Source organism: Macaca nemestrina, chromosome 7 (genome assembly GCF_043159975.1).
Source record: "Macaca nemestrina isolate mMacNem1 chromosome 7, mMacNem.hap1, whole genome shotgun sequence".
Classification (NCBI taxonomy): domain Eukaryota; kingdom Metazoa; phylum Chordata; class Mammalia; order Primates; family Cercopithecidae; genus Macaca; species Macaca nemestrina.
In genome coordinates, this window is record NC_092131.1 from 164,163,809 (window position 1) to 164,189,417 (window position 25,609).

At 37.5% G+C, this 25,609-nt stretch overlaps 1 protein-coding gene across 9 annotated transcripts in view; it reads right to left on the bottom strand.

Moving 5' to 3' along the window:
* LOC105492607 (transmembrane and coiled-coil domains 5A) overlaps positions 1–25,609 on the bottom strand; it is an 87,384-nt gene that overhangs the window by 49,812 nt on the left and 11,963 nt on the right. For 3 of the 9 annotated variants that reach the window (XM_071067124.1, XM_071067122.1, XM_071067123.1), the window contains exon 9: positions 24,629–24,669. In XM_071067124.1, coding sequence (XP_070923225.1) covers positions 24,629–24,669 — 41 coding nt within the window. Of the gene's footprint in view, positions 1–4,320; positions 4,418–20,838; positions 21,298–23,724; positions 23,833–24,628; positions 24,670–25,609 lie in introns of those variants that run through there. The other 6 variants (XM_011759828.3, XM_024796118.2, XM_011759839.3 and 3 more) reach the window with 5 other exon arrangements.

The window sequence follows — 25,609 nt, forward strand, 5'->3', positions numbered from 1 at the left end:
AGCTGTGAGAAGCAGGCAACTATCATCCAGACCCCAGAATGGTAGATCCACCAACAGCTTGCACAAAGTGCCTGGAAAAGTCACAGGCACTCAATGCCAGGCCATGACAGCACCCAGGAGGGGGCTATATCCTGCAAAACCACAGGGGCAGAGCTGCCGAAGACCATGGGAACCCACCTCTTGCATCAGCATGACCTGGATGTGAGACATGGAGTCAAAGGAGATCATTTTGGAGCTTTAAAATTTGACTGCCCCGCTGGATTTTGGACTTTCAGGGGGACTGTAGCCCCTTCGTTTTGGTTAATTTCTCCATTTGAAATGTCCATATTTACCCAATACCTGTACCCCCATTGTCTCTAGGAAGTAACCAAATTGCTTTTGATTTTACAGTCTCATAGGCAGAAGGGACTTGCCTTGTCTCCAATGAGACTTTGGACTGTGGACTTTTGAGTTAATGCAGAAATGAGTTAAGACTTCGAGAGACTATAGGAAAGGCATGATTGGTTTTAAAATGTGAGGAAATAAGATTTGGGAGGGGCCAGAGGCAGAATGATGTGGTTTGGCTGTGTCCCCATCCAAATCTCATCTTGAATTCCCATGTGTTGTGGGAGGGACCTGGTGGGAGATAATTGAATTGTGGGTGCAGGTCTTTCTTGTGCTGTTCTTGTGATAGTGAATAAGTCTTATGAGAGCTGATGGTTTTAAAAGCGGGAGTTTTCCTACACAAGCTCTCTTGTCTGCCACCATATGAGACATGCCTTTCACCTTCCATTATGATGGTGAGGCCTCCCTAGCCATGTGGAACTGTAAGTCCAATAAGCCTCTTTCTTTTGTAAATTGCCCAGTCTCGGGTATATCTTTATCAGCAGTGTGAAAACAGAATAACACAGACTGTAAATTAGTTCAGTCATAGGAGAAAGCAGTGTGGCAATTTCTCAAAGAACTTAAAACAGAATTACCATTCAACCCAGCAGTCCCATGATTGGGTGTATACCCAAAGGAATATGAGCCATTCGACTATAAAGACACGTACATGCATATACTCATCATAGCACTATTCACAATAGCAAAGACATGGAATCAACCTCCTAAATGCCCATCAATAGTAGACTGGATAAATAAAATGTGGTATATATACACTATGGAATACTACGCAACCATAAAAAAGAACAAGATTATGTCCTTTGCAGCAACATGAATGGAGTTTGAGGCCATTATCATAGGCAAACTAATTCAGGAACAGAAAACCAAATACTGCATGTTCTTGCTTATAAATGGGAGCAAACATTGACTACACATGAACACATGTGTACTTGAGGGTGGAAGGTAGAGGAGGGAGAGGACCTAAAAACCACCTATTGGATAGTAAGATTATTACCTAGGTGATGAGATAATCTGTACAACGAACCCCTGTGACATGCGATTTACCTATATAACACACCAGCACATGTACCCCTGAACCTAAAAGAAAAGTTTTATAAAAAGCTGTACACAAAATGCAGACCTTATTGGAAACCCTCAAGGCAGTGACATCGTGTTGGGTATTCCCATTTAGGGTGATGGGGTCTTGAGTAAATATCTCAGCGTTACTTGTATTATCAGAATGTGGGTATTTGTGCATTACTCTAATAATTGCCAGTAGAAGAGGATTTGGTTTTCCCTGAAGGCTGGTATTATAAAGAATTTACCAACTCCAGACAACTTGAAAGATTAAGTTGCTCATTTTTGGGGGTATTTCTATTTGGTACTTCCATTTAAGATATTCACCTAGGATGGAAAATGTTTTTAGTCCTCCAGTAAAGAATGGCTTTGCTAACACATGGTCAGCTTATTTAATATGTGGCATGTCATGTTTCTTCTAAGTCTAGCATTTAATGTCACCTCTTATTGGATGTAGACATGGAGAATTACTCCTTCTTCTATGTTTCTGTTATAGGAGTTATCATATACACATGTATTATATCTGTCTTTCCTTCTCACCTTCTCAAAACCAGATATTATGTCTTCTTCATCCATATATTCCCAACACTACACAGTACTAGGGATTTAGCAAATATTCTTTTTCTTCCTTTCCCTTTTCTCCTCAAATCATTAGCAATGTGAACTCATTTGGATAATTATTTTGAAATGTAGAAGTAGGCCGGGTGCAGTGGCTCTTGCCTGTAATCTCAGCACTTTGGGAGGCCGAGGTGGGCAGATCACAAGGTCAGGAGTTCGAGAGCAGCCTGGCCAACCTGGTGAAACCCCATCTCTACTAGAAATACAAAAATTAGCTGGGCATGGTGGTGGGCGTCTGTAACTCCAGCTACTTGGGAGGCTGAGGCAGGAGAATCATCTGAACCTGGGAGATGGAAGTTGCAGTGAGCTGAGATCATGTCATTGCACTCCAGCTTGGGCAACAGGGCGAGACTCCATTAAAAAGAAAAAAAAAAAGAAATGTAGAAGTATAGAGATGTTGGCTAAACAGGCCAGTTGATAACAGCTTAGAAAACTCAGGTTTGACCATAGAAATGAATGGTGTCTCTAACACTAGCTTTTAGTAAACTTTTTCTCTTCTCCAGATGCAGAAGCTTCAAAGGAGTGTGGAAAGTGTCTGGAAGGAAAGGTGTGCACCTTGGAGCTTTCCTTGGAGTGTATCATTGAGCTCTTTGTGTTTGGGTGGTGGGTCTTTGGAAGGTAAGACTTCTGACCTCCGAGGGGGTGGATCTCCAGAGAGTAGCCTGACTTCCTGAAGGGCATCCTGGAGAGGCAAGGGTGAGGGAGGCAGAAACCAGTGTTCATCTTGATCCTCTAGGAACTTGACCTTGAAGCAGAGGGCTGAGTAGGGCTGAGTATTTGAATGGAAGAAGAGGTGCACCTTGAGTGTGGCACTGAGATACTAAGCATGGAACACTGTTATCTGCACTTAACACTGAAGAATGAAACCCACCTGCTTCAGCAAACCACATAGGGTGAACAAGATCTTGAATTACATAGAAGGTAACCATACATCCTGGTTTTCTGAAACAGTCCTGGCTAACGTCTCTTGTCCTGGCATAACTATTAACAGCATTCCTTTCTATTATCAAAAATGTCTCAATCTGTACAATAAATTACTTGACCACTTTGTGTAGGATCAGTTTTCAATAGCGACATTATGTGTTCTCACAAAGCAATGGCAGTGGACCAAGGTGTCCCAGGTTGACTCCTGGCTGGTGTGAATGCTAGAATGACCGCTCCCTGCCCTTGGACTTAAGAGCTGTAAAGATTCTGACAGTTTAGGTGGGAGGAATAACTTCAAGGAGTTCAAATATATCCTGTTTTTTTTTTTAATTTAATACATGATATATTATTCAATTTTATGCAACTTTCTGAAAAGATATACTTCACTGCAGTGAATAGTAACTCTATGTGACCAGAATTTCTGTTTTCATCTAATACTAAGCTAATAGGGTAGAATTTTTTACCTTAAATTAAGAAAGTGACAGCCTCTGGGAGCTATTCTATTCTCTATGCTTCCTCCTTAGCACGTAACTGACCCTATAAATGTAACCTCAGTTTGGATTTTCCATTTAATCGAGAAGTTAATTAAAAGGATCTTTTATAAAATTTGCATGTGGCTAGATATTACTGGTTGGTTACACATTTTCATAATTTCTATAGTCATTGCACAATGCCTAGAAAATATGACCTGCTTGATACCAGCTTTCTTAAAGTTAATGACATTTTTAGACCTAAAACCTTATCATGTAAAATAATTTTCTCTTGTACTGGAAAATAATGTAGAGTATATCCTATCAGTAAGGCATGTGAGTATTTCAGCAATTAATTGGAAAAATAAGAGGTGTGATGTATATGCTACTTTGAGTTGGTGAAGCAATTTATACCAGTCATATTCTAGTTATTTTAGAATTGTTGCTTACTTTAGCCCTAGTGACCTGATTATTTACATGGTTCTTAAACTGAGCTCTTTGTAGTGGTGTAGTAGCTTTCGCCAACTTAACCTACAGTCTTTAGAAGTTACAATTTTTGCTTATACAAAGACACAGAGTTTAACAATGAAGTAGACCTCTGCTTTTGCATGTCCAGCATCCCTTTTCTCTTCCATAGGAACTGAGCCCGTTTTATCGGGAGAAATGCATTCCACATAGTTTAGGTGATTCCCTTACTTTATTCTTCTTCTTTTACTACTCTTAATCCTTAATAAGGGGCTGAACATATGACATATGCTTGACCAATCAGAGTATTCCATCCCTCTGGCCACATTGACTGTGGGACAGGGTAGGCAATTGATCTCAGATAGGCCAGTTTATGATCTTTTCTGGACTTTACTGCTGAACCTATTGGAAAATGCTTTTATTCTGCAAAGATTGCTAATCTGGTAGTACGAGATTTAGGTTGTTGGCAGCCATCTTGTCACTAAAAAGAGAAGACCCATCTGAAGAGAGAAGAAAAAGAAACGATGTCTCAAAGACATTGTTTTGAGGTTTCTTGCTCCAGCCTTGTCTAAAGCCCCAAATCTATTCATGCACTTAAAAAAATTTTGTGGGTACATAGTAGGTGTGTATATTTATGGGGTATATGAAATGTTTTGATACAGGTATGCAATGAGTAATAATCACATCATGTAAAATGATGTACCCATCTCCTCAAGCATTTATCCATTGTGTTTACAAACCAATTATACTCTTTTAGTTATTTAAAAATGTACAATTAAATTGTTATTGATGATAGTCACCCTGTTTTGCTATAAAATACTAGGTCTTACTTTAAAAAAAAAAATCCACTAAGCATTCTCACCTCCCTGCCATCACCCTTCACAACCTCTGGTAACCGTTCTTCTACTCTCTATCTTCATGAGTTCAATTATTTTGATTTTTTAGGTTTTACAAATAAATGAGAACATGTGATGTGTGTCTTTTTGTGCATGGCTTACTTCACTTAGCATGATGGCCTCCAGTTCCAATGCAAATGACAGAATCTCATTTTCTTTTTATGGCTGAATAGCACTCTATTGCGTAGATGTACTATATTTTCTTTATTCATTCATCTGTTGATGGGCACTTAGGCTGATTCCAAATTTTGGCTATTGTGAACAGTGCTGCAGTGAACATGAAAGTGTGGATGACTCTTCAATATACTGATTTCCTTTGAGTATATACCCATCAGTGGGATTGCTGGATCATATGGTAGCTCTATTTTTAGTTTTTTGAGGAACCTCCAAACTGTTCTCCATGGTGTTTGTACTAACTTACATTCCCACTAACAATGTATGAGCATTCCCTTTTCTCTCTATCTTTGCCAGCATTTGTTATTCCGTTTTTGGATATAAGCCATTTTAACTGGGGTGAGATGATATCTCATTGTAGTTTTGATTTGCATTTCTCTGATGATCAGTGATGTCAAGTACCTTTCACATGCCTGTTTGCCATCTGTATGTATTCTTTTAGAAATGTCTATTCAAATCTTTTGCCCATTTTAAATCAGATTATTAGATTTATTTCCTATAGAGTTGTTTGAGCTCCTTATATATCCTAGTTATTAATCCCTTGTCAGAAGAGTAGTTTGCAAATATTTTCCCCCATTCTGTGATGTGTCTCTTAACTTTGTTGATTGTTTCATTTGCTATGCAGAAGCTTTTTAACTTGATGAGAACTCATTTGTCCATTTTTGTCTTGGTTGCCTGTGCTTGTAAGGTATTACTCAAGAAATTTTTGCTCAGATCAATGTACTGGAGGGTTTCTCTGATGTTTTCTTGTGCTGGTTTCATAGGCTGAGGACTTAGATTTAAGACTTTAATCCATTTTGATTTGACTTTTGTATATGGTGAGAGGGATTTAGTTTCATTTTCCTGCATATGGATATCCAGTTTTCTCAGTTTCATTTATTGAAGAGACTGTCTTTTCTCCCATGTTTGTTCTTGGCACCTCTGTAGGTGCCAAGGTGTGCAGATTTGTTTCTAGGTTCTCTATTATGTTCCATTGGTATATGTGTCTGTTTTTATGCCAGTACCATGCTGCTTTGGTCACTATAGCTCTGTAGTATAATTTGAAGTCAAGTAATGTGATTCCTCCTGTTTTATTCTTTTTGCTTAGATTAGTTTTGGCTATTCTGGGTCTTTAGTGGCTCCCTATAAATTTTAGAATAGTTTTTTTTTTAAATTTATGTGAAGAATGTCATTGGTATTTTGATAAAAATTGCACTAAATCTGTAGATTGCTTTGGGTAGTATGGATATTTTAACAATGTTAATTTTTCCAATCCATGAACTTGGAATAAGTTTCCATTTTTTGGTGTCCTCTTCAATTTCCTTCATCAGTGTTTTACATTTTTCATTATAAAGATCTTTCACTTCTTTGGTTAATTCCTAGATATTTAATTTTATTTGTGGCTATGATAAGTGGAATTATTATTATTATTATTTTTTCAGATTGTTCACTGTTGGCATATAGAAATCCTACTGATTTTCACAACGTGGGGACAGGTCATCATGGTGGATGGGAGGCAGGACTAGATTGCAGCTGCAACTCAGACAGAGAGAGAAGCATGCAGAGGCTCGCATTTTGAATTGTAGCTCCAGATCAACTTCAAGAACAAACCAGCGATTCTGAGAGGACTCACAGACCCTCTGAAGGAAGTGGACTGCTCCTGCAGGACCCAGAAGCCACCCCAAATACTCTGTTGGTATTAATGGCTGAGAGACCCATAGACAGTTCACATGACAGGACTCTGTGCAGACAACCCCCAGTACCAGCCTGGCACCTGGTAGACTTGCTGGGTGGCTAGACCCAGAAGAGAGGCAACAATCACTGCAGTTCAGCTTACAGAAATCCACATTCTTAGGAAAAGGGGGAGAGTACTACATCAAGGGAACACCCTATGGGACAAAATAATCTGAACAACAGCCTTCAGCCCTAGACTTTCCCTCTAACAGGGCCTACCCAAATGAGAAGGAACCAGAAAACCAACTCTGGTAATACGACAAAACAAGGCTCCTTAACACCCCCCACAAATCACACTAGTTCACTAGCAGTGGATTCAAGTCAAGAAAAAAAATCCCTGATTTACCTGAAAAAGAATTCAGGAGGTTAGTTATTAAGTTAATTAGGGAGGCACCAGAGAAAGGCAAAGCCCAATGCAAGGGAATCCAAAAAATGAAACAAGAAGTGAAGGGATAAATATTCAAGGAAGAGGTAGCTATTCTTATATCAGACAAAACAAACTTTAAAGCAACAGCAGTTAAAAAAGACAAAGAGGGACATTATATGATGGTAAAAGACTTTGTCCAACAGGAAAATATCACAATCCTAAACATATACACCTAACATTTGAGCTCCATAATTTATTAGACAATTACTAATAGACCTAAGAAATGAGATAGACAGTAACTTGATAATAGTGGGGAACTTCCATACTCCACTGACAGCAGTAGATAGGTCATCAAGATAGAAAGTCAATAAAGAAACGATGGATTTAAATTGTGTCTTGGAACAAATGGACTTAACAGATACATATAGAACATTTTATCCAACAACTGCAGAATACACATTCTATTCAACAGCACATGGAACTTTCTCCAATATATACCATATGATAGGCCATAAAATGAGCCTCAATAAATTTAAGAAAATTTAAATTATATCAAGCACTCTCTCGGACCACAGTGGAATAAAACTGGAAATCAACATAAAAAGAAACCTTCAAAACGATGGAAATACATGGAAATTATATAACCTGCTGCTGAATGAGCAATGAGTCAAAAATGAAATGAAGGAAATTAAAAAATTCTTCTAACTGAAGGACAATAATGACACAACCTATCAAAACATCTGGGATACAGCAAAGGCAGTGCTAAGAGGAAAGTTTATAGCCCTTAACACCTACATCAAAAAGACTGAAAGAGCACAAGCTGACATTCTAAGGTCACACCTCAAGGAACTACAGAAACAAGAACATACCACACCAAACCCGGCAGAAGGAAATAACAAAGATTAGAGCAAAACTAAATGTAATTGAAACAAACAACAACAACAAAAGAAATGCAAAAGATAAATGAAACAAAAAGCTGGTTCTTTGAAAAGAGTGATAAAATTGATAGATCATTAGCAAGATAAACAAAGAAAAGAAGAGAGAAAATCCAAATAACCTCGTTAAGAAATGAAACAGGAGATATTACAACTGGCACCACAGAAATACAAAAGATTATTAAAGGTTATTATGAACACCTCTACACACATAAACGATAAAACCTAGAAGAGATGGATAAATTCCTGGAAAGATACAACCCTCCTAGCTTAAATTGGGAAGAATTAGATACCCTGAACAGACCAATAACAAGCAGCGAGATAGAAATGGCAATTTAAAAATTACCACAAACAAAAAAAGTCCAGGACCGAATGGATTCACAGAAGAATTCTACAAGACATTCGAAGAAGAATTGGTACCAATCATTTTGACACTATTCCACAAGATAGAGAAAGAGGGAACCCCCACACCCCCAATTCATTCTGTGAAGCCAGTATCACCCTAATACCAAAACCAAGAAAGGACACAACCAAAAAAGAAAATTACAGATTGATATCCTTGATGAACATAGATACTAAAATCCTTAACAAAATACTAGCTACCTGAATTCAACAACATATCAAAAAGATAATCCATCATGATCAAGTGGGTTTCATACCAGGGATGCAGGGATGGTTTAACATACACAAGTCAACAAATGTTATATACCACATAAACAGAATTAAAACCAAAATCATGTGATCATCTCAATAGATGAAGAAAAAGCATTTGACGAAATCCAGCATCCCTTTGTGGTTAAAACTCTCAGCAAAATTGGCATACAAGGGAGATACTTCAATGTAATAAAAGCCATCTATGACAAATCACCAGCCAACATAATACCGAATAGGGAAAAGTTGAAAGCATTCCCCCTGAGAATTGGAACAAGACAAGGATGCCCAATCTCACTACTCCTGTTCAACATACTGTTGTAAGTCTTAGCCAGAGCAATCAGACAAAAGAAAAAAAGGGCATCCAAATCTGTAAAGAGGAAGTCAAACTGCCACTGTTTGCTGATGATATGATCGTTTACCTTGAAAACCCTAAAGACTACTCCAGAAGGCTCCTAGAATTGATAGAAGAATTCAGCAAAGTTTCTGGATACAAGATTAATGTACACAAATCAGTAGCTCTTTTATATACCAACAGTGACCAAGGGGAGAATCAAATCAAGAATTCAACCCCTTTTACAGTAGCTGCAAACATAAAATAAAATACTTAGGAATTTACCTAAACAAGGAGACGAAAGACCTCTACAAGGAAAACTAAAAAACATTGCTGAAAGAAATCATAGTTGACACAAACAAATGGAAACACATCCCATGCTCACTGATGGGTAGAATCAGTATTGTGAAAATGACATACTGCCAAAAACAATCTACAAATTCAATGCAATCCCCATCAAAATACCACCATCATTCTTTACAGAATTAGAAAAAACAATTCTAAAATTGATGTAAAACAAAAAAAGAACCCACATAGCCAAAGCAAGACTAAGCAAAAAGAACAAATCTGGAGGCATGACACTACCTGATTTCAAACGAATCTATAAGGCCATAGTCACCAAAACAGCATGGTACTGGTATAAAAATAGGCACATAGACCAATGGAACAGAATAGAGAACTCAGAAATAAACCCAAATACTTATAGCCAACTGATCTTTGATAAAGCAAACAAAAACATAAGGTGGGGAAAGGACACCCTTTTCAACAAATAGTGCTGGGACAACTGGATAGCCACATGTAGGAGAATGAAAGTGGATCCTCATCTCTTGCCTTATACAAAAATCAACTCAAGATGGATTAAGGACTTAAATCTAAGACCTGAAACTATAAAAATTCTAGAAGATAACGTTGGAAAAATCCTTTTAGACATTGGCTTAGGCAAGGATTTCATGACCAAGAACCCAAAAACAAATGCAATAAAAACAAAGATAAATAACTAGGACTTAATTAAACTAAAGAACTTTTGTCTGGCAAAAGGAATAGTCAGCAGAGTAAACAGACAGTCCACAGAGTGGCAGAAAATCTTCACAATCTATACATCTGACAAGGGACTATTCGGAATCTATATTCAGAATCTACAACAAACTCAAACAAGTCAGCAAGAAAAACCAAACAATCCCATCAAAAAGTAGGCTAAGGACATGAATAGACAATTCTCAAAAGATGTACAAATGACCAACAAACATATGAAAAAATGCTCAATATCACTAATGATCAAAGAAATGCAAATCAAAACCACAATGTGATACCACCTTCCTCTTGCAAGAATGGCCATAATAAAAATAAATAAATAAAAAAACAGTAGATATTGACGTGGATGTGGTGAAGAGGGAAACACTTCTACACTGCTGGTGGGAATGTAAACTAGTACAAACACTATGGAAAACAGTGTAGAGATTCTTTAAACAACTAAAAGAACTACCATTTGATCCAGCAATCCCACTACTGGATATCTACCAGGAGGAGAAGAAGTCATCATACAAAAAAGATATTTGCACACTCATGTTTATAGCAGCACAATTTGCAATTGCAAAATCGTGGAACCAACCCAAATGCCCATCAATCAACTAATGGATAAACAAATTGTGGTATATTTATATGATGGAATACTACTCAGTCATAAAAAGAAATGAAACAATGGCATTTGCAGCGACCTGGATGAGATTGGAAGCCATTATTCTAAGGGAAGTAACTCGGAAATGGAAAACCAAATATCATATGTTATTACTGATATGTGGGAGCTAAACTATGAGGACGCAAAGGCATATGAATGATACAATGGACTTTGGGGACTTGTGGGGAAGAGTGGTAGGGGGTGAGGGACAAAAATATAGGGACAAAAATATTTTTAAAAAGACTACAGATATAGTGCAGTGTATACTGCTGGGGTGATGGGTGCACCAGAATCTCACAAATCACCACTAAAGAACTTACTAATGTAACCAAATACCAACTGTACCCCAATAACTTACAAAAAAAAGTTACTGATTTTTGTATGTTGATTTTGTATCCTGCAACTTTACTGAATTTGTTATCAGTTCTAAATAACCTTTTTTGGTGTATTCTTTATTTTTTTCCAAATATAATATCATCTGAAAACAAGCAGAATTTGACTTCTTTCTTTTCAATTTGGATGTTCTTTATTTCTCTATCTTTTCTGAATGCTCTAGCTAGAATTTCCAGTACTATATTGAATAACAGTCATGAAAGTGGACATGTTCCAGAAATTAGAGGAAAGGCCTTCAGTTTTTCCTCATTCAGTATGATACTAGCTGTGAGTCTGTCATATATGGCTTTTATTATGTTGAGATATGTTCTTTCTATCTCCAGTTCTTTGAGGGCTTTTATCATGAAATATTGTTGAATTTTATCAATTGCTTTTTCAGCATCAATTGAAATGATCATATGGTTTTTGTCCTTCATTCTGTACATATAATGAATCACATTGATTGATTTGTGTATGTTGAACTATCCCTGCATCCCAGGTCATGATATATGATCTTTTTAATGTATTGTTGAATTTGATTTGCTGGTATTTTGTGGAGGATTTTGCACCAATATTCATCAGATATTTTGGCCTGTAGTTTTCTTTTTTGATGTGTTTTTGTCTGGTTTTGGTGTCAGGGTAATATTGACCTTATAGAATGTGTTTGGAAGTATTCCCTCCTCTTCTGCATTTTGGAATAGTTTGAATAGAATTGGTATTGTTCATCTTTATTTATTTTTAAATTATACTTTAAGTTCTGAGGTACATGTGCAGAATGTGCAGGTTTGCTACATAGATAAACATGTGCCATGTTGGTTTGCTGCACCCATCAACCCATCATCTACATTAGGTATTTCTCCTAATGCTATCCCTCCCCTAACCTCCCATCCCCTGACAGGCCCCTGTGTGTGATGTTCCCCTCCATGTTCATGTGTTCTCTTGTTCAACTCCCACTTATGAGAACATGTGGTGTTTGGTTTTCAGTTCTTGTGTTAGTTTGCTGAGAATGATGATTTCAAGCTTCATCTGTTGCACTGCAAAGTACATGAACTCATCCTTTTTTATGGCTGCATGGTAGTCCATGGTGTATACATGTCACATTTTCTTTATCCAGTCTATCATTGATGAGCATTTGGGTTGGTTCCAAGTCTTTGCTATTGTGAACAGACAGTGCCACAATAAATGTACATGTGCATGTGTCTTTTTAGTAGAATGATTTATAATCTGTTGGGGATATACCCAGTAATGGGATGGCTGGGTCAAATGGTATTTCTAGTTCTAGATCCTTGAGGAAATGCCACACTATCTTCCACAATGGTTGAACTAATTTACACTCCCACCAACAGTGTAAAAGCATTCCTATTTCTCCATTTTCTCCCCAGCATCTGTTGTTTCCTGACATTTTAGTGATTGCCATTCTAACTGGTGTGAGATGGTATCTCATTGTGGTTTTGATTTGCATTTCTCTAATGACCAGTGATGATGAGCTTTTTTTCATGTTTGTTGGCTGCATAAATGTCTTCTTTTGGAAAGTGTCTGTCCATATCCTTTGCCTGCTTTTTGGTGGGTTTTTTTTTTTTTTTTCTTGTAAATTTGTTTAAGTTCTTTGTAAATTCTGGATATTAGCCCTTTGTCAGATGGATAGATTGCAAAAATTTTCTCCCTTTCTGTAGGTTGCCTGTTCACTCTGACGATAGTTTCTTTTGATGTGCAGAAGCTCTTTAGTTTAAGTATATCCCATTTGTCTATTTTGGCTTTTGTTGCCATTGCTTTTGGTGTCTTAGTCATGAAGTATATGCTCATGCCTATGTCCTAAATGGTATTGCCTAGGTTTTATTCTAGGGTTTTTATGGTTTTAGGTCTTACATTTAAGTCTTTAATCCATCTTGAGTTAATTTTTGTGTAAGGTGTAAGGAAGGGATCCAGTTTCAGCTTTCTACATATGGCTAGCCAGTTTTCCCAACACCATTTATTAAATAGGGAATCCTTTCTCCATTGCTAGTTTTTGTCAGGTTTATCAAAGATCAGATGGTTGTATATGTGTGGCATTACTTCTGAGGCCTCTGTTCTGTTCCATTAGTCTATATATGTGTTTTGGTACCAGTACCATGTTGTTTTGGTTACTGTAGCCTTGTAGTATAGTTTGAAGTCAGGTAGTGTGATGCCTCCAGCGTTGTTCTTTTTGCTTAGTAGGGTTGTCTTTGCTATATGGGCTCTTTTTTGGTTCCATATGAAATTTAAAGTAGTTTTTTCCAATTCTTTGAAGACAGTCAATGGTAGCTTGATGGGGATAGCACTGAATCTACAAATTACTTTGGGCAGTATGGCCATTTTCACGATATTGATTATTCCCATCTGTGAGCATGGAATGTTTTTCCATTTGTTTGTATCCTCTCTTATTTCCTTGAGGAGTGGTTTGTAGTTCTCCTTGAAGAGGTCCTTCACTTCCCTTGTAAGTTGTATTCCTAGGTATATTATTCTCTTTGTAGCAATTGTGAATGGGAGTTTACTCATGATTTGGCTCTCTGTTTGTCTATTATTGGTGTATAGGAATGCTTGTGATTTTTGCACATTGATTTTGTATCCTGAGACTTTGCTGAAGTTGCTTATCAGCTTAAGGAGATTTTGGGCTGAGATGATGGGGTTTTCTAAATATACAATCATGTCATCTGCAAACAGGGACAATTTGACTTCCTCTTTTCCGAATTGAATACCTTTTATTTCTTTCTCTTGCCTGATTGCCCTGGCTAGAACTTCCAATACTATGTTGAATAGGAGTGAGAGAGGGCATCCTTGTCTTGTGCTGGTATTCATAGGGAATGCCTCCAGTTTTTTTCCCATTCAGTATGATATTGGCTGTGGGTTTGTCATAAATAGCACTCATTATTTTGAGAAATGTTCCATCAATACCTAGTTTATTGAGAGTTTTTAGCATGAAGAGCTATTGAATTTTGTTGAAGGCCTTTTGTGCATCTATTGAGATAATCATGTGGTTTTTGTCATTGGTTCTGTTTATATGAAGGATTATGTTTATTGATTTGCATACGTTGAATCAGCCTCACATCCCAGGGATGAAGCCAACTTGATTGTGGTGGATGTGCTGCTGGATTCGGTTTGCCAGTGTTTTATTGAGGATTTTCAAATCGATGTTCATTAGGAATATTGGCCTGGAATTTTCTTTTTTTTGTTGTGTCTCTGCCAGGTTTTGGTATCAGGATAATGCTAGCCTCATAAAATGAGTTAGGGAGGATTCCCTCTTTTTGTGTTGTTTGGAATAGTTTCAGAAGGAATGGTGCCAGCTACTCTTTGTACCTCTGGTAGAATTCGGCTAGGAATTCAACTGGTCCTGGACTTTTTTCGGTTGATAGGCTATTAATTGCTGTCTCAATTTCAGAACTTGTTATTGGTCTATTCGGGATTCGACTTCATCCTGGTTTAGTCTTGGGAGGGTGTATGTATCCAGGAACTTATCCATTTCTTCTAGATTTTCTAGTTTATTTGCATAGAGGTTATTCTTTGACGTAGTTTGTATTTCTGTGGAATCAGTGGTGATATCCCCTTTATCATTTTTTATTGCATCTATTTGATTCTTCTCTGTTTTCTTCTTTATTAGTCTGGCTAGTGGTCTATCTATTTTGTTGATCTTTTAAAAAAAACCAGCTCCTGGATTCACTGATTTTTTGAAGAGTTTTTCGTGTCTCTCTCCTTCAGTTCTGTTCTGAGTTATTTCTTGCTTTCTGCTTGCTTTTGAATTTGTTTACTCTTGCTTCTCTAGTTCTTTTAATTGTAATGTTAGGGTGTTGATTTTAGATCTTTCCTGGTTCTCTTGTGGGCATTTAGTCCTATAAATTTCCCTGTACGCACTGCTTTAAATGTGTCCTCGAGATTCTGGTACATTTTGTCTTTATTCTCATTGGTTTCAAATAACTTATTTATTTCTGCCTTTATTTTGTTATTTATCCAGTAGTCATTCAGGAGCAGGTTGTTTAGTTTCCATGTAGTTGTGCGGTTTTGAGACTTTCTTAATCCTGAGTTCTAATTTGATTGCACTGTGATCTCAGAGGCTCTTTGTTATGATTTCTGTTCTTTTGCATTTGCTGAGGAGTGTTTTACTTTCAATTATGTGGTCAATTTTGGAATAAGTGCAATGTGGTGCTGAGAAGAATGTATATTCTGTTGATTTAGGGTGGAGAGTTCTGTAGATGTCTATTAGATCTGCTTGGTCCAGAGCTGAGTTCAAGTCCTGGATATTCTTATTAATTTTCTGCCTTGTTGATCCATCTAATATTGACAGTGGGGTGTTAAAGTCTTCCACTATTATAGTGTGGGAGTCTAAGTGTTAAAGTCTTCCACTTTTTTTTTTTTTTTGAGATGAAGTCTGGCTCTGTCTCCCAGGCTGGAGTGCAGTGGCCGGATCTCAGCTCACTGCAAGCTCTGCCTCCCGGGTTCACGCCATTTTCCTGCCTCAGCCTCCCAAGTAGCTGGGACTACAGGCGCCCGCCACCACGCCTGGCTAATTTTTTGTATTTTTAGTAGAGAGCGAGTTTCACCGTGTTAACCAGGATGGTCTTGATCTCCTGATGATCCGCCCGCCTCGGCCTCCCAGAGTGCTGGGATTACAGGCGTAAGTCACCACGCCTGGCTGTCTTCCACTATTATAGTGTGGGAGTCTAAGTCTCTTTGTAGGTCTCTGAGAACTTGCTTTATGGATCTGGGTTCTCCTGTATTGGGTGCACATACATTTAGGATATTTAGCTCTTCTTGTTGCATCGATCCCTTTACCATTACGTAATGCCCTTCTTTGTCTCTTTTGATATTTGTTGGTTTAAAGTTTGTTTTATCAGAGACTAGGATTGCAACCCCTGTAGTTCATCTTTAAATGTTTGATAGAATTCAGGAGTGAAGCCATCAGGTCCTGGGTTTTTCTTTACCGGGAGACTATTTATTACAGCTTTGATCTCATTACTTGCTATTGGTCTTTTCAGGTTTGGATTTCTTTACGGTTCAATCTTGTTGTTTTTGTCTAGGAATTTGTCAATTTCTTCTAGATTTTCCAATTTACTGGCCTATAGTTGCTCATAGTGGCCCCTAATAAATCCTTTGAATTTCTGCAGGACCAGTTGCAAGTCTACTTTTTTCACCTCTGATTTCATTTATTTGGATCGTCTCTCTTTTTTTCTTAGTCTGGCTGCAGGTTTTTTAATGTTGTTTAACTTTTCAATAAAGAAACTTTTTGTTTCATTGATCTTTTGTATTGTTTTCTTCATTTTGATTTCATTTATTTCTGCTCTGATCTTTATGTTTCTCTTCTACTAATTTTGCGTTTGTTTTGCTCTTGCTTTTGTAGTTCTTCAAGATGCATCATTTTGTTGTTTATTTAAAGTTTTTCTTCTTTCTTGATAATAGGCACTTATAGCTATAAATTTATCTTTTAGTACTACTTTTGCTGTATCCTGTAGGTTTTGTTATGTTATGTTTCCATTATCATTTGTTTCAAGAAATTTTTTAATTTCCTTCTTAATGTCTTCATTGACCTACTAGTCATTCAGGAGCATATTGTTTAATTTCCATGTATTTCTATACTTTCCCAAATTCCTCATTATTGATTTCTAGCTTTATTCCATTGTGGTCAGAGAAGATAGTTGATATTATTTCAATTTTTGAGAATGCTGTTTTGTGACCTAAAATATGGTCTATTCTTGAGAGTGATCCATGTGCCAAGGAAAATAATGTGTATTCTGAAGCCGCTGGATGAAATGTTCTGTAAGTATCCATTAGGTTTATTTGGACTACAGTGCAGATTACATCCAATGTTTGTTTGTTGATTTTCTGTCTAGGAGATCTGTCCAAAGCTGAAAGTAGAGTGTTGAAGTCTCCAGGTATTATCATATTAAGGTCTATCTCTCTCTTTAGCTTTAATAATATTTGCTATATATATCTGGGTGCTCCAGTGTTGGGTGCATATATATTTAAAATTGTTGTATCCTCTTGCTGAATTAACTCCTTTATCATTATGTAGTGACCTTATCTCTTATATTTTTACTCGTTAAATCTATTTTGTCTTATATAAGAATAGTTATTCTTGCCTAAAGTGTGTTTCTTTTAGACAACAGATCTTTGGGTCCTATTCATAAATTCATTCAGTCAGTCTATGTCCTTTGATTGGAGAGTTTAGTCCACTTACATTCAATGTTATTATTGATAAGTAAAGACTTACTTCTGCCATTTTGTTATTTGTCTTGTTGTTTTGTGGTCTTCTCTTCCTTCTTCCTTTTCTTCCTGTCTTCCTTCTAGTAAAGGTGATTCTGTCTGGTGATATAATTTAGGTTTTTTTTTTTTTTTTTTTTTTTGCATTTTTTTGTGTATTCATTGTATGTTTTTTGAGATTACCATGAGGTTAGCAAATACTATCTTATAACCCATTATTTTAAGCTAGTAACAACTGAACATTACTTGCATAAACAAACATGAAAAAAGAAAACAAAGGCTCTATTTCTTAACTTTGTACCCCCACTTTTTAACTTCTTATTGTTTCTATTTTTATCTTGTTATAGTGTCTATGGTCTGAAAAGGATTGTGGTAGTTATTTTTGATTGGTTCATTGTTTAGTTTTCCTACTTAAGAGTAGTTTACATACCACAGTTACTATGTTATAATATTGTGTTTTTCTGTGTACTTGCTATTAGCAGTAGTTTTGTACCTTCAGATAATTTCCTATTGCTCATTAACGTCCTTTTCTTTCTGATTAATGTACTCCCATTAGCATTTCTTATAGGATAGGTCTGGTGTTGATGAAGTCCCTCAGATTTTGTTTGTCTGGGAAAGTCTTTATTTCTCCTTCATGTTCGAAGGACATTTTCACCAGAATACTATAGCAGGATAAATGTTTATTTCCTCTAGCACTTTGAATATATCATGCCACTCTCTCCTGATCTGTAAGATTTTCATTGAAATGTCTGCTGCCAGACATATTAGAGCACCATTGTACGTTATTTGTTTCTTTTCTCTTGTTGCATTTGTGATCCTTTCTTTATCCTTGACCTTTGGGAGTTTTGATTATTAAATGCCTTGACATAGTCTTCTTCGGGTTAAATCTGTTGGTGTTCTATATTTGGATATTGATGTCTTTCTCTAAGTTTGGGAAGTTCTTTGTTATTATTCCTTTGAATAAACTTTCTATGCCTATCTCTTTACCTCCCCTTTGAGGCCAGTAACTCTTAGATTTTTTCTTTTGAGGTTACTTTCTAGATCCTGTAGGTGTGCTTTGTTGTTTTTCATTTTATTTTTTCTTTTGTGTCTTCTGTGTATTTTCCACTAGCCTGTCTTTAACCTCACCAATTCTTTCTTCTGCTTGATCAATTCTGCTATTAAAAGACTCTGATGTATTCTTCAGTATGCTAAATGCATTTTAACTCCAGAATTTCTGCTTGATCTTGATTCTTTTATTTTAATCTCGGTGTTAAATTTATCTGATAGAATTCTGAGTTTCTTCTCTGTGTTATCTTGAATTTGAGTTTCCTCAAAACAGGTATTTTACTTTTCTGCCTGAAAGGTCACATATCTCTGTTTCTCCCGGATTGGTCCCTGATGCCTTACTTAGTTTGGTGAGGTCATGTTTTCCTGAATGTTGTTGATGCTTGTAGGTGTTTGGTGTTGGGGCATTGAAGAGTTAGGCATTTATTGTAGTCTTCTCAGTCTGGGCTTGTTGGTGCCCATTCTACTTGGGAAGGCCTTCCAGATATTCAAAAGGACTTTGATGTTGTGATCTAAGCCATTACCTGCTGTAGGGGCCACCCTAAGCCCAGTAATACTGTGGTTCTTTCTGACTTGTAGAGGTACTACCTTGATGACTTTGAGAAAAATCTGGAAGAATTCTCTGGATTATCAGGCAGAGGTTCTTATTCTCTTTCCCTACTTTCCCTCAAATGAATGGCATCTCTCTCTTTTCTGAGTCACCTGGAGCTCTGGGTGGTGTAACACAAGTACCTCTGTGGCCAAAACCACTAGAATTGTGCTGGGTTAGACCTGAAGCCAGCACAGCACTAGGTCTTACCCATAGTCTGCTGTAATCACTCCCTGGCTATGTCCTATGTTCACTCAAGGCCCTGGGGCTCTACAATCAGCAGGTGGCAAAGCAACCAGGCCTGTGTCCTTCCCTTCATGGTGGTGAGTTCCCCCTGGCCCTGTGCATGTCCAGAGATGCTGTCAGGGGCCAGGGTCTAGAGTCAAGAACTTTAGAAGTCTACCTGATATTCTGTTGTACTGCGGATGAGCTGGGTTTCAAACCAAAAGTCTCAGTTCTTCCCACTCTTCCCTCCCCTTTCCAAAAGCAGAGATGCCTCACACCATGGCCACTGCCACCATAGGCCTATGGGGGAGTACTGCCAGACTACCACTAATGTTTCTTTAAAGAAAGGCTCTTCAGTCAGCTTGTAGTGAATGCTGCCTGGCCTGGGACTCACCCTTCAGGGCAGTGAGATCCCCTCTGGCCTAGGGCAGTTCCAGAAATGTATTCCGAGAACCAAGTCCTGAAACTGGTGACCCAAGGGCTCACTCTGTGCTCTACCCCACTGTGGCCAAGCTGGAAGACAATGTCCACTTTGCTTTTTTCCTCTGCTTTTCTCAGGTAGAAGGAATCTTGACCTATAGCCACAATAGCTGGGACTATGCTGAGTCTCACGTGAAGCCAGAAATTCTCAGGGTCTCACCTAAAGCCCCCCATATAGTACCTAAATATTGCTGTTGGTTATTCAGGGCCCAAAGGCTTTTCAGTTAGCAGATGATGAGTCCTTCAAGGACTGAGTCCTCTTCAAAGTAGCAGGGTCCTTTCTGGCCCAGTGTGTGTCTAGAAATGTCATCTGGGAGCTAGGGCCTGGAAAGGGGGCTTCATGACTCTGACTGGTACCCTATCTTGCAGTGGCTGAACTGCTATTCAAGATGCAAGACAAAGTCCTCCCAACTTGAGTCCTCCTTGAGCAGATGGAAACGGTCTCTTTTGGAGTCATGTGCTGTGCTGCCTGGGATTAGGGGAGGGGTAATTCCAGCACTCCCTTAGCCACTCGGTGACCACCCCCGCTCCCTGCCAAGTCCACTGTGTCTGGGCCTAGTGCAGCACTAGGACTCACCTAGGAATTTCAACTTTATTTAAGCCTCCAAAGTACTTTAGCTTGGCAGTGGCAAGGCTTGCAGAAACTTAAATTCCGACAGCTGGGATCAGCAATTCTTCACTAGCTAGGGCTGGTTTAAATTATCCCTCTGTGGCAGGTGTCACGTGAGTTTGGTCTGGTTTTGTTTTCTGTTATAATAGGGAAGCTCTGAGTTCAATATCTCACAGATGCTGCAATCTTTCTCTCCCCAGCACTCAGAAATGCTCTCCACACCACACCCCTGCTGCTGGGAGGATGGGGAAGGGGTGGCGTTGGCGATTCCAGACTGTTTTTCCTATCTCTTCAGTGCCTCTTTCAGCAGTATGAAGTTAAAACTACAGACTGTGAGTGCTCATCTGATTTTTGGTTCTTATAAAGGTGCTTTCTTTATGTAGATAGTTGTTAAATTGATGTCCTTGAAAGACGGATAATTGATGGAGTCTTCTGATTTCTTGCCTGGCGTATTTATTCATAGGCTTTTTATTTTATGTTTAAATATGTAAATATAAATATTTATGGATTTGCTATAAATTACCTCAAGCTAAGGTCACTTATAACCTATGAGTTCTAATATAAGTAGTAAGTAATCTTCTGTATTTCAGGAATCCAATGTGTCAGATTTTTGAGACTCACTAGAATAATTTATGAATTAACTTTTCTTAGCATCTATGTAATTCCCCAAGGTCAGATTTGTTTACTATCAGGTACTAATTCAGCCGATCCATAGAGCCACATAAATCTATTACAGAGCTTTTTACTGGGCAAGGTTGATCCTGGAAAGATGATGGAAGGTAGTCAAGTAGGCAAACGATGAGAAAAAAACTGAAGCAAATCTCTTTCCTCCACAAGTTTCATGCCTCCCTTCTACACGCTCGGATCCCACTTCCCTTCTGTTGCTCAAGGATATTTCTTGAGGAATCAGTGGGGTAACATGTCCTCTGTCTCAAGTGTGAGAGATGGAAAGAAGAAGCATCTGAGCTTCCACAAGGTGCTCCTGCTCAGCACCTTGGGCAGTACATTGACGAGGAGATCTGGATTTATGAATCTTACATGAAAAAACAGGTAGCTCAGCAGTCTGATGAAAAATAGGGTGATGAAAAAGAGACAGCAAAAAATCCTAAAAAGAGAATGCCATGAAACTGTTAACCAGAAGGTTAGAAAACTTGGAACAAAAAATAAATCATACCTGAATGCATATCTGTCTCCCAATTGATACTCTAATGTCTCTCATGGATTATCACCCCCTTTCTTGACAACCTTTTATAATGGCAGCTTCCCTCTCCCATGTTCTGCCCTATTGGTTATTCTCTATCCTTTACCATGTTTTATTTTCTTGGTAGCATTTATCACTAAAATAATTTTGTTCTCTTATTTTTTGTTTTATTTTTGGTTTTGTTTTGGCAAGTTGTTTTTCAAAACAGTTTCATTGGTTTATAACCCTCTAGCAAGGTATAGGTTTTGTGGACCCATATCCTCGCCAACACTTGATTATCAGATGTAAACACTTTTGCTGATCAAATGGGTGTAAAATAATCTCTCACTGTGGCCTCAATATGCATTTCCATGAGGAACAGTGATGCTGAACATCTGTTGATAGGTTTATTGGTTTTACGTGTTTCTTCTTGCCCATTTGTCTACAAGGTAGTTTTAGCTTTTCTTATTGACTTGTAAGAGTTTGTTTTACGTTGTTGATATCAATCGTTTTGCATTGTGTGTAGTGTTATATATCCTCCTAACTTTATAACCTTCACTTGCTCTAAGATGTTAAAGAAAAAAATTATCAATTTTAATAGGGTATAGTTTGTCAATCTTTTCTTTAATTAGAATCAATGCTTTCTGTGTCCTTTTTACAAAAATTCCCTATCCCAAGACCTGAAAGATACCCATATTTTCTATTAAAAGTCTATGTTCATTTAAAAATATGTCTACAGATTCTTTATTACTCCTCCTTTCAAGAGAATTCCCCTCGATTGGAGTGTGGACTGGACTTAATAACTTACTTCTAAAGAATGGAATATGGTGGAAGTCACAGTATGTAGTGTAGCTTCCTAGATTACATCATAAAGGTATTGCAGTTTCCTCCACAGACTGTGGAGGAAGCCAGCAGTCATGTTGTGAGGACACTCAAGTGGCTTTATGGGAGGGTCTGTGCAGTGAGGAACTGAGACTTTGTGTCAACTACCAGAAAAAGCTTGCCAGATATGCAAGTTACTTACCTTGGAAATATAACTTCTAGCTCCAGCCAAACCTTCTAATGACTGCAATTTTGGTCAACATCCTAACTGCAACTTCTTGACAGATATTAGCTAGAACCACTTGGCTAGTACCACCTGGCCCATAGAAACTGTGCCAATAATTGTTTGTTCTTTGAAGTCACTAAGTTTTTGGGGTAATTTATTATGTAGCATAGAAAATAATACAGAGTTTCAAAGATTTTTTTTTTTTTCAAGCATTTACATCTTTAACACATCTGGGCTTGCCTTTTGTATATACTGCATTTAGTGATCCAATCTCATATAGATAACCATTTTTTTTTTCCTGCTGTTCTTATTGAACAGTTCATTCTTCCTTTTCCTTTGACATGCAGTCACTGTCACATACCAAAGTTTGCTATGTGCACAATTTCTGAACTCTTTGTTCCATTCCACTAGGCAGTTTTCCTATTCCTGTCCCAATACCACACCATAATGATTACTATAATGTCATAGTAAGTCCTGATATCTGGAAGGGCGTGTTCCCCACTCCCTGCTCTTTAAAACTGTCCAGGTTATTCTTGACCCTTTATTCTTCATATAGAGTATATTTTAGAATTATTTTATTCAGTTCCATGAAAAACCCTTTGGAGAGTTTGATTGAAATTTGGCTGAATTTATGAATCATTTGGAGGCAATTCTTACTGTTTTGATATGAGTTTCTACCCACGATTATGTTGTCTTCTTTCATTCATGTTATCTGTAACATTCTGTAATAATTTTTTATAAACCACCCTATGGTGGTCTTGATTGTTTTTTTTTCCTTTCAACTGATGAGTTATTTAGGCCTTATGGCTTCGTTATGATTTGCATGAGCAAACCTTCACCATTTCTTTCCTGTATTATCCTTACCCAGCTGTTTTGGGGGTGCCTCTGCCCCTGGACAAATTCACTATTGACCTTTAAAGGTCAAAAACAGCCCCTTCCCCTCCACTTTTCTCAAGTTTGCTGCTATGGTTGATCTTGGTGACAGGAGCCAGCACTCATTATAGCACAACACCTTGGTCAAAATTAGAATCAGAAGCCCTTGACAAATCTTCCCACCACTCTCCATGAAATTTGAGCCAATACACATGAGAAGGTTCTGGGATTGCATTCTCAGGGAAAATCCTAGGAATAGCCTGGCTTTCTTGTCTCTTGAGTTAGTGTCCAGTGTACCAGTGCCCCACAAGATGTAGAAGCAGAACAAGAAAAAAGACATTTATAGTTTGACATGATTAGCTAGATTTTCAGGATCTCTTTTCTAAGATTTCCTTCAGGATGCCAAGTCTGTTTAGGCAGACAGTCCTTATTCTAGAAATCCACACAGTCAATTCCATGGTGGGCCCTTGTGTTGGAGTATAAGAGAACAAGTAGGAGTTCTAGAGAAAATTCTTCTAGTTGTTTCAGGAATATTGTATCTAGGAATATTGAAAGATGTAATATTTCATTTATCTGGTATGAAGGGGTATTCTACTTAAGCAAATTTTCTAGATAATTGGAACTGACCTTTAAGCATCAATAATTTTACGTTAAACATTTTGATGGAACTCTCTCTAAATCATATTTCATACCATTTTGAATATATGTTTCTTTATACCTTCTTAAACAGACTATATTGAATATAATTTGACCTTTTCTTGAAAATGTAGTAGCTTCATGAATACCAATTTTACTTTGCTATCACAGTGTTTCCCTCAGGATGAATATCTACTCAGGTTTTGAATCTTAAATTCTTTTCAATTTAACCAGTATTTCAAGCAACCGTTATGTGTTAGATGCTCTTTCTCATAATGCTTGTCTCTCTTCTATCTCTTATTTGTCAGTGGTATACTAGCATGTGACAGGCTTCATTCTACTCTACCAATGCTACTAGGAAACCAGATACATGAAGCGAATCCAAATTGTTAAAGGGAAAAGGCGGTAAATAAGAGATTTGCCACATCTCTTTTACATAATCAAATTTCTATTTCTTGATACCACAAGGCTGTTGATTTTTAATAATGGAAAGTTGAGATTATTAATTACCTTTAAATAAATAAGTCATAACATTAGAATAGAGAAATACAGTCAAAGACGTTAGTTTGCTGACTTGTGTGTATGTGTGTGTGCACACGCATGTACAAGGTTCTCCTTGTCTAGACTTTTTTCTCTGTCAGGATGGCTAAATAGGGCTCCCAGTTTTATAGGAAGTTTACTTGAAGATATTTTACTTACTTTCTACTGAAAAATGTTGCTGTCTTTTGGGTAGGAGTACCCTGGAAGAAGAAGAAAGGATATTGATAAATAAGCAATTTCTGGAGGCTATTATCATTGTCCAATAATATTTAGTGAGCCATTAGTTATATGTTATTTAGATAACTTTAACAAATTCTTTTTATATGCATAAGCACATATAATTTTCAGGCCAAAAATTTAAAATATATTTATTATTATTGTTATTTGTCCTACCTTTTTACATATTTATATAACTAAACTAAGGCACAGAAAGTCAAAGTATGCTGCCCAAGGTCACATAGTTAGTTAGTGGCAGGATCGGGCCTGGAACCTGGATTGTCTGACCCCACATTCTTGGCTCTCTCAACTATACCATTCTATCTTCTGCTTAACCAGTGACTCTTAGAGAAGCTTATAGGCTAAGAAAACTACATAAACATATCTTAAGAGAGAAGTCTTAAAAGCTATAAAAATCTAAAGATGAGTGATCAAGTTTGGCTTCATCCCTGGTATGCAAGGTTGGTTCAACATACACAAATCGATAAATATAATCCATCACATAAACAGAACTAAAAACAAAAACCACATGATTATCTCAAGATGCAGAAAAGGCCTCTGATAAAATTCAACATCCCTTAATGTTAAAAACTCTCAATAACCTAGGTATTGAAAGAACATATGTCAAAATAATAAGAGCCACATATGACAAATCCACAGCCAATATCATACTAAATAGACAGAAGCTGGAAGCATTCCCCTTGAAAAATGGCATAAGACAAGGGTGCCCTCTCTTACCACTCCTACTCAACATAGCATTGGAAGTTCCGGCCAGGGCAGTCAGGAAAGAGAAAGAAATAAAGGGTATTCAGATAGGAAAAGAGGAAGTCAGACTATCTTTGTTTGCAGGTGGCATGATCCTGTATCTAGAAAACCCCATCATCTCAGCCCAAAAGCCTCTTCAGCAACTTCAGCGAAGTCTCA